General features: G+C 43.7%; 1 protein-coding gene across 2 annotated transcripts in view; it reads right to left on the bottom strand.

The window, feature by feature from the left end:
- The window catches only part of NCOA7 (nuclear receptor coactivator 7), a 126,816-nt gene that overhangs the window by 82,429 nt on the left and 28,183 nt on the right, over positions 1-16,204 (bottom strand). For both annotated transcript variants that reach the window (XM_030556235.1, XM_030556236.1), the window contains exon 2: positions 2,203-2,456. In XM_030556235.1, coding sequence (XP_030412095.1) covers positions 2,203-2,456 — 254 coding nt within the window. The remainder of the gene's footprint in view (positions 1-2,202; positions 2,457-16,204) is intronic.

Below are 16,204 nucleotides of genomic sequence, written 5' to 3'. Positions count from 1 at the left end.
TGGGTACAGCTCTGCCAATGCTTTACACACAAGGAATTTTGCTTAAATGAGTGAAGTTACCAACAAGCAAAAGAGTTTACAGGATAGGGTCTTTTTAAAAAAAATAAAATAAAAAAATAAGTCACAAATTACCACAGAAGAGCTTGGGTTAATGTACAACAGAGATTCTAAAACTGTTGACTAATCTGCACATGCTGCTCACAAGGCGCTAGCTCCTTTTTGGTTTCTGATTCTTTTATTACAATGTAGGATATTCAGAGTGAAGTGGGTTTTCATGAATGTGCAGGGCACAAATTGTAACAATATATCATGTAACACAAAAGGCGGTCATGTCTTTATGATATAAAATGTACAATATTCTTTTTTTTAGAGACAGCTTTGTGACAGCAAGTCCTCACAAAACAGGACTGCTGTGATGCCATGTACTGGCACCATAAATTAACCATTAGTTAATGGTTACTTTTTCTATCAAATTCCCACTACAACATTTGGAAGACAAAATATATTATCAGAAATCATAAATCGTATCTGAAATATATTTGTCCTGTGACTACAGGAGTGTTAACAGGACACTTCACTTTAAACGGTCCCTTAGAATATGTGCTACTTACACTAAACTATCTGTTCAATCTTGTGTTTAGCTGTGACACTCTTAGTGCCTTTCCCAATCCTGAGGAAGAGCTCTGTGTAGTTCGAAAGCTTGTCTCTCTCATCAACAGAAGTTAGTCCAATAAAAGACATTACCTCACCCACCTTGTCTTTGAAATGATTTAGGTAGGGTGGTCATACGTCCCATTTTGACCTGGACAGTCCCCTTTTTAACCTCTGTCCCAGACGTCATGACTTTTTTGCAAAACTGGGCATTTGTCTCATTTGCTCTTGCCCTAAGGGGGTGCAGAGGAACGTTTGGGCAATAGCAAGTGGGACAAATGCCAAGTTTTGCCAAAAAAGTTGTAACATCCGTGACTTCAGCTTGGGAGAGCAACACCACCAGGTGGTTCAGGCCAGCCCACTGCAGTGGGGCTCAGGCAAGCAGCAACACCAGGTGACGCGGGTCTGGCCCAAGCCGCCTGGCATTGCTGCTTAGCCAGTGTCCCGTTTTCAGTTTAGGGAAATATGGGCACCCTAGATTTAGGGCATGTAACAAAATGTAATCCAGACTAACTGACTAGACGCTACATATGGACTCTGATCTTGCAAACACTTAGATGCGAGCTTAACTTAGAGGCACAAGCTAAACTTTATTTCAATAGGATTATTCACGTGTAAAATTAATAAGTGATTGTGAGACCATGGACTTTTTAAAAATCATTTATCAATGTCTCAGTGCCATATCTTCGAGACTGTGGGTGGATTGTTTTAAACACTTATTTCATGGCATTGCAAATAGAACAGGACTTAAATTTAAAAGCAACACACTTCTAAATTGATATATATTCGGTTGTCAGTATGCAAAAAACACAACAAAAACTGAAAAACAATATTGAATATACACCATCAATTTAAAAAATACAAACCACATGTCTAAAAATGTTTAAGCCTATTATATAGTTACAAACACCACCTAATATTTCCACAACTGAAAAGGACAAAAATTATTTCTATCTTTTCATTTGTTTACTTCATAATACTGACAGTACATTGTCTACAGTCATTTTCTTCTGTTTGCGTGGGCACTTCACGCAGAAACAGGGAAAAGAAAAAAAAAATTTTTTAATTAAGAAACCAGTGATTGAAACACCACAAAAGCTGGCAGAAGGGAACTAGGTATGTCTGTATTATGAACTAGGGGTGTGGTTTCCCAGCTCACATGACAGCTCTCATCGAGCAAGCTCAAGTATACATAGCAGTGTAACAGTGGTAGCACTGGTTGGTATGTAGTCAGCACAGCTCAGCCGTGCCTCCACTGCCACTACCCGTGCTACTGTGGCTACACTACTACTTATACTCATGCTATCTCAGTGACAGCTCATGTGAATATCCGTAAGTGAGTAGAGGAATCACACCCCTAGCTCATAGTGCAGACATAGCCTTGGGGACAGGCGTAGTACCTGAAACTATTTTAACTTAATTTTTAGATTTTACAAGATTTCAAGTTAACAATCCCTTTAAGGAATACCTAAGTCAATCACATGAAAAAAAGATATTAAGAACTACCAAAACAATACTGTGTCAAAATACTGTAGTGCTAACATCACTCACCAGTATTATAGTATCTTTTCAGCTCTGTGCGCCTGATATCTTTTAGTTGATTATATTTTTTCTTTTTCTTCTCTTCTTCAGTGACACACTCCTCCTTTTCCTCAGCAAGTTTGCAGTTGTCTTCAGAACTGATTTGCTCCAAAATGACCTTACTGCCATCATCCTTCCCAACATGAGTTCTGGAAGCAGTGGTTCCACGAGAATTAGAAGTGACTGTCTCAGCATTTTGTTTGGCTTGCTTTTTCTTTTTCAACCTAGATAAAATATAAATTACAAAAAAAAGAGAGTGAGATGTGGTCTCTTACTGTGAACTGATTAACTGAGTTGGCCAATCTTGTTTCTGCAAATGAATTTATTATATGGTAACTCACTACAATCACACACACACACACTCACAAAACAGCATTCTCTTTTCTCTACACAGTGTGACAAAGTTCATCCTCTACTTTTGTGGGTCCTGCGCTTATTGGCAGATTTGCTCACCTCAGTGATCTTCCCCACAGTCTGGATCAACTCCTCCTGTGTCTGAGCAGGAGTTCAGAGGTCTGGGGGGAATCCGGGCCCGCCCTCTACTCTGGGTTCCAGCCCAGGGCCCTGTGGATTGCAGCTGTCTATAGTGCCTCTTGTAACAGCTGCAGGACAGCTACAACTCCCTGGGCTGCTTCCCCACGGCCTCCTCCAAACACCTTCTTTATCCTCACCACAGGACCTTCCTCCTGGTATCTGATAACGTTTGTACTCCTTAGTCCTCCAGCAGCACACCCTCTCACTCTCAGCTCCTTATGCCTCTTGTTCCCAGCTCCTCACACGCACTTCCTCTCTTCTGGCTCGTCCTCACCTGACTGGAGTGAGCTCCTTTTTAAACCTAGGTGCCCTGATTAGCCTGCCTTGATTGGCTGCAGGTGATCTAATCAGCCTGTCTGCCTTAATTGGTTCTAGCAGGTTCCTGATTACTCTAGTGCAGCCCCTGCTCTGGTCACTCAGAGAATAGAAAACTACTCATTCAGTGACCAGTATATTTGCCCTCTACCAGACTCCTGTACCCCACTGGTCTGGGTCTGTCACATATCTCTCCCCCCTGCTCAACACCAAGGAGTTGGGCAGCTTAGGAAGCCAGACAATGCACACATGACAAGCCATCAGCATTGCTGTGATGGCTCCCTGCTCTATGTTGCACATGGAACTGGAAAGGCTGGAGGGATAAGAGCCACCTGGTCACCCTTGTGTTCTTCTCCTTGTTCCGCTGCATCCACTGGAGAGGGGCATGATCGGTCACGATGACAAATCTGCACCCGAGCAAGTAGTAGCGCAGTGCTTCCATGGCCCATTTTACGGCGAGGCACTCTCTCTCCACCACTGCATATTTTTGTTCCCTTGGAAGGAGTTTCCTACTGAGGTAGAGAATTGGGTGTTCCTCCTCCCCGATATTCTGTGATAGAACAGCCCCCAACCCTACTTCCGATGCATCTGTCTGCAGGATAAATTCCTTGGTGAAATCAGGGGCTATCAGTACAGGGTTACTGCAGAGGGCAGTCTGTAGGTCTATGAATGCTTCCTCTGCTGCGTCAGACCATCTCACCAGATCAGGTCCACGGACTTTCACTAGGTCTGTCAGGGGGCTTGCCCTTGTGGCAAAGTGGGGGATAAATCGTCGGTAACACCCCACTACACCTAGGAATGCCCAGACGAGTTTCTTGCAACATGGTCAGGGCCAATTTTGGATGGCCTCCAACTTGTTCACTTGGGGTTTTACCAGACCTTTTCCCACAATGTAGCCAAGATATTTGGCCTCTGTAAACTCTACAGCGCACTTGGCAGGGTTTGCTGTAAGGCCAGTTCGCCTGAAGGTATCAAGGACTGCCTCCACCTTCTCTAGGTGGGTTTCCCAGTCTGGGGTATGAATGACCACATCGTCCAAGTAGGCAGCAACATAACTGTTATGCGGGAGTAATAGCCTGTCCATGAGGTGCTGGAAAGTAGCTGGGGCCCCATGTAGTCCAAAAGGGAGGACACTATATTGAAAAAGACCCTCTGGTATAGAGAACGCAGTCTTTTCCTTTGCGTCTTCCGCAAGGGGAATCTGCCAGTACCCCTTTGTCAAGTCTAGAGTAGTCAAATACTGGGCATTACCCAGACGGTCCACTAGCTCATCTATGCGAGGTATGGGGTACGCGTCAAACTGGGATACTTCGTTTAGTCGCCAGAAGTTGTTTCAAAACCTTGTGGTGCCATCAGGTTTGGGCACCAGCATGACTGTGCTGGACCACTGACTGCGGGATTCTTCAATGATCCCCAACTCCAGCATTTTTTTTATTTCTGCTTTGATTTCCTCCCTTTTGGATGCTGGCACCTGATCGGGCCTCATTGTTGTTCTGGCCCAAGGGTTCGTGACAATGTGATGATATGCCTCGGTTGTTTGACCCGGTTTTGTCAGGAACACATCTTGGTTCCAGAAGATCATCTCAGACACCTCATATTTCTGGTCTGGTGTTAAATCAGGAGACATTTTCACCTGTTTGGAAGGCTTGTTTTCCTGGGTTAGGTCTTTTTGGACAGTTATGCACGCCTCTTGTGCATGCCAGGGTTTCAGAAGGTTGATGTGATAAATCTGTTCTTGTTTTCGGTGTCCTGGCTGCCGCACCTTGTAGGTTACTTCCCCCATGGGTTCAACCACCTCATAGGGTCTCTGCCATTGGGCCAGAAGCTTGCTTTCTGCCGTGGATACCAACACCATCACCCGATCCCCTGGTTGGAACTGTCGGACTTTTGCCTGGTGATTGTAATGGGTTCTCTGGGCCTCCTGTGCCTTTTCCAAATGACCCAGGCTATCCGGTCTCGCATCTGTATTACATGTTCTATTATATTTCTCCCCTCATTGGGTTCCTCTTCCCAGATCTCTTTGGCGATATCTAGTATGCCATGGGGAGACGCCTGTATAATAACTCGAAGGGGGAAAACCCAGTTGAGGCCTGAGGTACCTCCCAGATAGCGAATATAAGATAGGGTAGTAGGGTATCCCAATCCTTCTCATCCCGACTTACCACCTTCTGTATCATAGCCTTGAGGGTTCGGTTAAACCTTTCTACCAACCCATCAGTCTGCGGATGGTAGACTGAAGTTCTCAGAGTATGTATATAGAACAGCGTACAGAGGTCCTTCATTAGCTTTGACATAAATGGGGTTCCTTGGTCTGTTAATATCTCCTTTGGTAGCCCCACTTGGGCAAAGATCCTCATCAGCTCTTTGGCTATCGTTTTAGAGGCTGTGTTCCACAGGGGGAAGGCCTCTGGGTAGCGAGTAGCATAGTCCAAAACAACAAGTATACATTAGTGGCCCCGAGCCATCTTCTCCAGGGTCCACTAGGTCCATGGCTATTCACTCAAAGGGGACTTCTATGATGGGAAGGCATACTAAAGGTGCCCTCAGGTGGGGACGGGGACTGTGCAGCTGACACTCCAGGCAGGACGCACAGTACCTTCGCACTTCTTCATGTACTCCGGGCCAGAACAACTGTTGTAGGACTCGTGCCAGGGTCTTATCTACCCCCAAATGCCCCCCAAAAAGATGACTATGAGCATGACTTAATACAGCGTTCTGGTGTTTTTGAGGTACTAGGATCTGCTGTACCTTCTGCCCCTGTACTGGTGCAACCCAGTATAAGAGATTCTTCTTCATTATGAAGTAGGGTCCTGGTTCCTGGGTTCTCTCTTCCACAGGGACCCCATCTATTTCAGTCACCTCCTTCCTAATGTTGTCGTACCTTGGGTCTTCAGCCTGGTCCCGTCCAAAATTTCCTCTCTTGGGGCTAATCTGCCCAAGATCTAGGGGCCCAGTCTCCGTTGCCTCTATTGGTTCAGAAGCGTTAGGGTGGGGGTCAGACTCGGGTGCTTCTCCCTCCTGGGTGGCCTCCTTTTCAGCTGCTTGGGTCCGCCTACCTACGAGAGCGACCCTCTGGCTTTGAGTCAGTATTCGGATTCCCAAGGCCTTAGCTCCTCTCCTTTCCCTTTTTGACTTTCTACCCTGTCTGGGAATGGAAAATAAATCTGGGGATATTTCAGAGAAGACTGGGGGCTGACAGTCTACTGTGGATGCCTCACTAACTTCAGGGTTCCCCTTTTCCTCCAATCCTCCTACTGGGAATAAGTTTCCAAACCCTGGGAAGTCCCTCCCTATGAGCACTGGGGATGGGAGTTTAGGAACTACACCTGCTGCTATCTCAGTGTTCCTCTGAATCTCAAGTTTTACTGGGATAGTGGGGTAATAACCAACTGTCCCATGGACGCATGTTATCCCCGTACGCTTAGCCCACAGCAGCTGACTACACTTGACAAGCTTCCTCGAGACAAGCATGATAGCACTCCCCAAATCAACCAGTGCTGTGGTCTCTACCCCATTTAGTTTCACTGGTCTGTTGTACATATGTGGGGTTAGTGAGATCCCCACAAGGTGGATTAGGTAGCATGGGTCTGCCCAGTTCCCCAGGTTACACTGCATCGGCTCCTCAGCATTGGGGCACTGTGCAGCTATATGTCCCCACTCCTCGCAGGCATAACATCTGTATGGAGCCCTAGGCATCCCCGGTCTCTTGGTTTGGGCAATCTAACATCATGATCCTCTTCTCCCTCCATGCTCCGACTCTTTGTGACCTCTGGTGGGCCTTCAGCCCCTCTCTTTTTCCACCTGGGCCCTCTTGATGGCCCAGTCACCCGAGCTCTAGGACTTTGGTGCGGCTAGTTTAACCCGGGGTGCCTCTTCCTTAACTGGTCGGGTCAGCTCCCTAGCCGTCCTTCGCCTCTCTACCAGTGCAACAACCTCATCATAGGTGGAGGGTTCGTTCTGGCTTACCCAAGAACGAAGGTCTGGCAGTAGTCCCCTCATGTACCAGTCAATGACCAGAAACTCTAGTATCTCTTCCAGACTCCGGGACTCTGTTAGCAACCACTTTCGTGAGAGATGGATGAGGTCATACAATTGGGACCGCGGGGTTTTGTTTTCCTGGTACCTCCACTCATGATACCATTGGGCCAGCACTGCGGTCATTACCCTAGATCTGGCTAGGAGCTCTGCTTTCAGCTGAGGGTAGTCTGCTGCAGCCTCTTTAGGCAGATCATAGTAAGCCTTCTGGGCCTCCCCACATAGGAATGGGGCAAGGATGCCAGACCACTGATCTCGAGGCCAGGCCTCCCGTAGGGCTCTCCTCTCAAAGGCCAGAAGGTATGCCTCTACATCATCCTCCCGCGTCATTTTCTGCAGCCAATGGCTGGCCCGTATGATCTGCATCCCATCATGGTCAGGGTTCAGCTCTGTAAGGGTCTTTACCTGGTTTACCAGTTCCCGCAACATAGCCCAGTCTTGAGAAGCCTGGTCCATCAGCAGGCGATTAGTCTCTTGCTGCAGCCGCACTGCCTCCTGTTGGGCAGCTGCCTGGACATGGGTAGTTTCCTGCTAGGCCGCCGTAGCTTGTATCAATGCCCGTACTAGTCATCCACTGTGGTGGGAAAAAAAATAAACCCTCTTTTTTTTTTTTAAATCACTCTCCTTCTTCTGCCGCGCTGTGCACACCAAATCCCACCTCTGACACCAGTTGTGACAAAGTTCCTCCTCTGCCTTGGTGGGTCCCACACTTATTGGCAGATTTGCTCACCTCAGTGATCTTCCCCACAGTCTGGATCAACTCCTCCTCTGTCTGATCAGGAGTTGGGAGGTTTGGGGGGAATCCGGGCCCGCCCTCTACTCCAGGTTCCAGCTCAGGGCCCTGTGGATTGCAGCTATCTATAGTGCCTCTTGTAACAGCTGCAGGACAGCTACAGCTCCCTGGGCTACTTCCCCATGGCCTCCTCCAAACATCTTCTTTGTCCTCACCACAGGACCTTCCTCCTGGTGTCTGATAGTGCTTGTACTCCTTAGTCCTCCAGCAGTACACCTTCTCACTCTCAGCTCCTTGTGCCTCTTGCTCCCAGCTCCTCACACGCACTTCCTCTCTTCTGGCTCCTCCTCACCTGACTGGAGCGAGCTCCTTTTTAAACCCAAGTGCTCTGATTAGCTGCCTTGATTGGCTGCAGGTGTTCTAATCAGCCTGTCTGCCTTAATTGGTTCTAGTGGGTTCCTGATTACTCCAGTGCAGCCCCTGCTCTGGTCACTCAGGGAACAGAAAACTACTCATTCAGTGACCAGTATATTTGCCCTCCTCCAGACTCCTGTACCCCACTGGTCTGGGTCTAACACAACAGTTATAAGGAGTAGGGGGAAAACAAAGCATGGAGTAATGTTTTCTAGATGAGATATGGGATCAAATCAAAACTATTCCAGGTCTAAATGTATTATAACACAACAGCTAAAGTTATAATTTCATAGTTGACTGCCTCTGCTTTATGAGCTAGCTTGTTTTGATATAAACTTGTTATTTATTTACATTTTGTTCAAGGTTATTTATCAGCAGCCACCCATATTCTGTTCTATAAAGGTTTTTATACCACCCTCGCCACCACAGTTTCTGATTGCCTATTGCATTAAGCAATATAACTACGGGTCTGTCAGGACTGTTCATACAGGGCAATGTTCTCAAGCTGTCATAGTTTCTACAAGAGAAATCTTAATGCCCTGCCTGTAACTCTCTACAAAATCTTTTATCATAAGAGATTTTTTTTTTCAAAAATGCCTTAAAATATACCCAAAGTGAGAGATATGTGGCAGGTGTTACAACTACTGTTCCAGTCGCCATCTTTGGCACTCAATTTCAGTAAGAACAGTGCTTAACTGAGAGATCATCACAAAGATTATCAATGGTAATGTAATCCTTACAACAACCCTCTGTTACCACTGGTTTACAAATCACTGACACAAACAGTACAAACAGAAAAACAACTAACCTCAAATGAACCTTCCCTCTAGTGCATTAATAGCTTTTCAGTTATGGGGATACTAAGGAGGATGCTATATGTTGTTCTCTGCGGCTGATAACAGTCATTATGTATGTGCATTGAGAGAAGATAGCCATAAAGCTACAACTATTAAGGATCCATTACAGTTATGAAAATGTTTCATGAGCTTGCACAAATGGAATAGAATGGGAAGGAAAAACTCAACATACATACAAATATCAGCTATGTTAGTCTGTATCCACAAAAACAACAAGGAGTCCAGTGACACCTTAAAGACTAACAGATTTATTTGGGCATAAGCTTGCGTGGGTAAAAAACCTCACTTCTTCAGATGCATGGAGTGAAAGTTACAGATGCAGGCATTATATAATGACAAGATCTAAATCTGGTGCAAAGGCAGCAGTACGCTATGATCAGATTGCAGATATATGGCTATACAGTACTCAGTCCTTGGGTAAACTTGTGGAAAGCTACTGTCTATGCTGAAACTGCAACCTCTTACATCATGGTTGATCTTGGCTACAGACTCTTAGTGACTTGCATTGTCTGCTATGGAGAAGGTGATGAGCTTTATCCGTGTGTGTAAGATTGCATCACTTTTAGGGAGACCTGAATCATCTGGTTCAGTAGAAAGTAAAACTAACAACAGCCTACTAATGACCCATCTACAATTCAAATTCACCAGGGCCTTAGTTTTCAGATTCGCAGTTTATTTATTTTTATCAAAACCAGATGAGTAATTTTTGAACTGCATATGTGCAGTCTCAAAACTAAGAACGGTAAATTACAGAAGATTCCTAACATACACCCACCAACTAACTTTATGAAACCCTCAACATGTACACTGATCCTCAGAAACAGAGTTTCATATAAAGGACACTATAAACAGATTCCTCCAATTGATACTTTTGTTTATAATATTCTTGTGTCCTTATTTAGATAAACTGTAGTTAAGAAAAAGAAAAAAAGACATAAACCAAAGATTATCAGGCCTGTTCTACAGGCGGCAGCAAAGGCAAAAGCAGTAGCATGAATACAGAGGTGATGTGTATTTTTACCACCACATGTAATCCTGAGTCCTGAGCACTGTACTATAAGTGCATGATTCGTACCAGTTTGGCACATAACTTCCTTTGCAAATGGGATAGTTTAAGAAAGACACTGTAAGATTAAAAATAATGGCCAAAATTTCCAAAAATGACTAGTCTTCTTACTGAATGCGGAGCGTGCCAAGCCAATGTGCGGCAGCCTCATCAGCAAAGCATAGAGCCTTCAGACCACCATCAAATCTGGGCAGAAGGCAGTGATTTGGGGTGAGTCACATTTTGAATTCCCAAACTTTGACACCTTAGAAGTGCTTGCTTTCAGACAGTGCTGAAAAGCAGAGACTTTTAAGGTGTCTCAAGCTTGGCATCTAAAAACTGAGGCACTACAAATCATGAGTCATTTTTTAAAATCCTGGTCTATATATTTAAAAAAAAACAACAACAAATCCCTTTGCCTGGGCTAGCAACACTACCTAGCATTATACACAACAGATTATTTTAAAAATCTCACTTTCTTTTTTTCCTCTATGATTTTGTTTACTATTTGCATTTCTCTCAGCCTGGCCAATGAAAAACGCTATACAAGTGCTACGTATTATTATTATGCACCAGCACAGTGCAGCAGAATGTGTTTGCAACTCTCACCGTTACAGGCCTAGCTTCACTTTTGACCCCTCTCTAGTCCCTTTGGGTATGTCTACACAGCAACTAGACAGGTATGGCTGGCCCATGCCAGCCAACTCGGGCTCATGGGGCAGGGCAGTTTCACTGCTTTGTAGACTTCTGAGTTCAAGATGGAGCCTGAGTTCAGGGACCCTTCCCCGCTCACAAAGTCTTAGAGCCCAGGTTTCGGCTTAAGCCCAGAAACCTATACAGCAATGAAACAGCCCCCCACCCTGAGCTCCACAAGCCTGAGTTGGCTGGCATGGGCCAGCTGCAGGTGTCTAGTGCTAGTGTAGACATGTCACTAGAGTGCATGCATTCAGGTGAGTAGCCCTGAGACTTCGCTTCACTCAAGGTGGAATCCTTCAGTTCTCCCACTCAATGCTCAGCAGGTCTGACTGGGACCAGCTACCTTTGGTTCTTCCCATTGGGAGCAGTGGTGAACACAGTGACCTAACAGAGCCTTTTCAAAACAAAATTATTGTTTAATCTCATCAGGAGGAACAAGGCCTAATCAGAGAAAAGAGTGTGTAACACAATAAAAAGTCTATATGCAGGTCTATGTTACCTAAAGAATAAGTGTAGTTTATCCCAAACACTTCAACCTCTTGGGATTGGAGTTTAGTCTGCTCCCCAGCAGCTTGCTGCCTACTCTCCCCAGTCCTTCAGAGACTATCATAAAATCATACAATATCGGGGTTGGAAAGGAACTCAGGAGGTCATCTAGTCCAACCCCCTGCTCAAAGCAGGACCAACACCAACTAAATCAGGGGTTCTTAAACTGGGGGCTAGGACTCCTCAGGAGTTTGTGAGGTTATTATCTGGGGGTCGTGAGCTGTCAGCCTCCACCCCAAACCCCACTTTGCCTCCAGCATTTATAATGGCGTTAAATGGATTAAAAAGTGTTTTTAATTTATTAGTGGGGGTCGCACTCACAGGCTTGCTATGTGAAAGGGGTCACCAGTACGAAAGTTGGAGAACCACTGAACTAAATCATCCAAGCCAGGGCTACCTTTTCATCCATGCAAAAATCTTTGTTCCAGTTCTTCCTATGTAGAGTTGGATCTCTCTGTGGATACAGGCTGGGACCCGGCCCACCCTGCCAAACCAGACTGTTGAGCTGAGCATGGTTAGAGGTAACACCTGCATTGTCCTTTAAGTATCGGTAAATGGGAGACTATCTGAAGCTACTGTCCTTTTCCTGGGTACATGCCACTAACTCACACTGCCCTTGTAATCAGACAGCAAACACAAGAACCATCAATAAGATGGAACATATAATATTCAATAAATATTACAGATCACTCCCATGTCCTTCACAGCAACCACTCTGGGGAAAATTTATTTAACAGAAAATGTTTCCTTTGGAATAATTTGATAGAAACATTTTTACCATTTTCAACTTTGCAGAACTTTCTTTTTTTTTGTGTGTGAAAAAACAAAACTTGGGGCCAGATTTGAACTCCAGAATCCAATCCAGAAAGCTACTCTTGAAACACATTGAGTATGAGCACTGTACAGCAGGTTTCTGTGGTTAAACAACAGACTTTGGACACAGCAGTACATGACTTTTCTGGTGAATCAATAAATTGCTATTACAGGAGATACCTGGTTAGCCACATCACACTAATGGATAACCTATCATGTTGCATTGGGCAGGCTGGGAGAAGAGAAAAGATGCCACTCAGCAGACAAAAAGAGTTTTCGCTATGTGTATTTCCATGACAACAGAACCCACATCACTCAGATGAGCATCTTTCACAGCTTTCTTTGGGCTGGGCCACACTACGGGGGGAAATCGATCTTAGATACGCAACTTCAGCTACGTGAATAACGTAGCTGAAGTCGAATATCTAAGATCGGATTACTCACCCGTCCTCACCGCGCGGGATCGATGTTCGCGGCTCTCCCTGTCGATTCTGCAACTCCGTTGGGGTTGATGGAGTTCCGGAATCAATATAAGCGCACTCGGGGATCGATATATCGCGTCTAGATGAGACGCAATATATCAATCCCTGAGCAATCGATTTTAACCCGCTGATACGGCGGGTAGTCTGGACGTAGCCTTTGTATTTAAGCACCAAGAAAAGTATTTCATAGAAGGCAGTCCTGACATACAACAAAACTATTTTATTTACTTACTTACAGGCATCTCTGTAGTGCTCCCGCACCATGGGCATTTGCACATCGTGGCATTTGAGTAACAATTGATATTCTATTTCCCACGTCTATCTAAATGCATAACTTAATGAATTTCAAGCCAAAGCCTCCAGTCTCCGTTGGTTTCCACCAATTTTGATGAGGGGGCCTGGATAAATTCCCACTAAAATAAGGGAAAGATTCATATTGATTCCTGCATGAGTTAGCTATGGTTAATTTGCTAGGGGCACGGGGGGGGAACCTTATAAACAGTGATAGGGGAGCAGAAAAACCCTTACAATTACATTTTTGATATTATATTATATATCTATACATAATAAAAACAGAAACTCTCTTCCATTTTCACTCTCCATACATATCAATTAACAAACAAATAAAAAATCAGCCAGTCAGAAACAAACCTCTCTTAAAGCCCTCAGACAGATATGGAAAGAAAAATTAGGCACAAACTGCTTTGTTCCCCAGCACAGATACAGCAAAGCAGGATTAAAAAAAACTTCAAATATTCTTGCTGGAAGGTTGCAATGTAATATTACTTTTATTACTAGAATCCAGAACAATAACACACAGTAACCAAAATCAGAGAGAGAGAAAACAAAGAGGCACAACTCACTCCAACTTACTATATAGGCCAGTGGTAGGCAATCTATGGCACATGTGCAGAAGGCAGCACATGAGCTGATTTTCAGCGGTACTCACGCTGCCCGGGTCCAGGCCACTGGTCCGGGGAGCTCTGCATTTTAATTTAATTTTAAATTAAGCTTCCTAACCATTTTTAAAACTTGATTTACTTTATACACAACCATAGTTTAGTTATATATTATAGACTTATAGAAAGAGACCTTCTACAAACATTAAAATGTATTACTGGCACGTGAAACCTTAAATTAGAGTGAATAAATGAAGACTCAGCACACACTTCTGAAAGGTTGCCGACCCCTGATATAGGCTGTTTGTTGGCAGACTGAGTGCTGCTAGGCCAAGATCTCACATGTCCCTGCAGAGCCCCTAGCCCACAAGCGGAACCAGAAAAAAACCTTGATATTTATAGTGTCAGCTTACAATTTTAACACAGCTCTTAGTAAATCACACAAACCTTCCCTCTTCATTTCACTTTTAATGGACATCCTTTTCCCATTGGGAACAGTTTCACAATGTGCGTCCTGTAAAAGTTTCCTTGGCAACTGGTATACAATCAGCGTAACATCCTGTGGCACATGCACATTATGCTCCACAGATGGGGTCACTTACAGCAGTAAGGTGTTTTGTTTTGTTTTTTAATTAAGCCAATAGGCATTTAAAATCACTTTAAAAGGATCTTTATCTGTTTGTGCCCCCACATGGAGACATGAGATTAATATAATAAGAATATTATCTTAATTATTTTGTATCACCTCACAACAATATAATTAAAAGAATACTCATCCTAACTATATTAATCTCACCTCACCACAATATTAATGTTAATTCTCCTCTCTAAGAGGAGTCCCTCATAAACTTTACACTATCCAAATATATTGCACAGAATTATTCTATTAGAAGCCTACATTAGATTTCACTAGACAGACACTTCCCAAGCTTTCCTCTCCAGCCTGCCGAACATCTCCCCTCCATTCAGCTCAGTGCCACCGCAGCTCAACCAGCTCTGGGCACAGCTACCCTCTCATTGGATCTGATGTAATCTGATGAATAAGTGATTTCAGGCTAAATAAATTATAGCTGCTTGCAAAGCTAAGGGAAGTCAGATGCTTTGCCAAAGCATCACGCCTTGCTCCAGACTTCCATTGCAGAGCCAGCAATCTTTCTTTTCAGATCAAAACTGGTGCAAACAATTCATCTTGGATGAAATGTCTTCATAACCCATGTATCAGCCACCCTGCAGGAAAAGAGCTCTCTGAAATGGCAACAAGTGCCCACACTGTTACACATCCTGCAGCAGAAACAGAAAAGTCAAGAAGCTTGGTATCCCTATGCTTAAACTGACTCAAGGCAAACCTGGGGGCCAGCACACTATTTTGTACTTTATTTAAAATAATGAACATGTTCAACTACCACTGAAACACATCTATAACGATAATCTCTACTAGCTCTTTCAATTTTCAAAACAACCCTTATTGTAATTCAATTAAACAAACTCAATTATCTATTAAAATGACAAAATACACTAACTATGTAAGAATACATTAGCAGCATAGGTCATTATAGGAAATTCCCTCCTCTTTAGTGGAAATTAATTACTAATCTGCAGAAACAGTCTTCACATAATTTGATTTTTTTTTAATTATTTTGATGGATCCTGTTTGTTTTTAAGCTTTTTTGATATTTATACATTTAAATGTTTACAGTTGCATGGAATTGGGAAGATGTCAGACAACAAGGGTGTCAGAAAATAATTATTTAATAAGAGTAAACACAGATTCAAAAATTTCAAGCTTTATAACCATTAAAATACAAATTGTCAACATCACATGTCAAAATACACAAAGCAAATATCCTTAAATCAAATACTAATAAGTTCTCAAGCACTATTTTTCTTACTTTGCCTATCTGTACATTTTGATTATCATCTATGGAAAGACCTTATCAGTTTGTGTGTGTAACGTAAACATCGACATTTATCAATAAAAATCTAATCCTTCCACGCCTAAGTAAACAGCAGATTCAGATTTCACACAGTCACTCATCATCATCATCAAAAAGGCAGCATGATCCAATGGATATGGCACTGCACTCATGATACCTCAGTTATGACTGATCAAGTCACTGCACCTCTGGACTTCAGTTTCCTCATCTGTGAAATGGTGCTACGGATATTTACCTTCCTTTGTAAAGAGCTTTGAGAGCTATAAACTGAAAAAAGATGTATAAGAGCTCCTAATTATTACTTTAGTAAGACTGAAGAACCTAAAAACTCAGTATATGTATAAAAACTCTAACAATCTATTTGGAAACTTATAAGATAACCCAACTTTTGGCTATGTATACATAGCAGCTGGCGGTGTGTGATTCCCAGCTTGCGTAGCCATACATGCGCTAGCTATGCTCCAGCTAGCATGCTAAAAATCATTGAGTGGCTACAGTGGCACAGACAGAAGCTCAGACTAGGCATCTATAAGTACACACATAGTACCTCAGATGGGATGGACTTGGGCAGCTAGCCCAAGTCACCTCGCATGCTACTACGAGCATATTGATATTTTCATCACATGAGCACAAGCAGAGCTAATGCATATACATCTACCATAGCTGGGA

This window comes from Gopherus evgoodei, chromosome 3 (assembly GCF_007399415.2).
Source record: "Gopherus evgoodei ecotype Sinaloan lineage chromosome 3, rGopEvg1_v1.p, whole genome shotgun sequence".
NCBI lineage: Eukaryota > Metazoa > Chordata > Testudines > Testudinidae > Gopherus > Gopherus evgoodei.
Note: the sequence above shows the minus strand (reverse complement) of the source record. Positions and strands in the feature narration are given on the sequence as shown.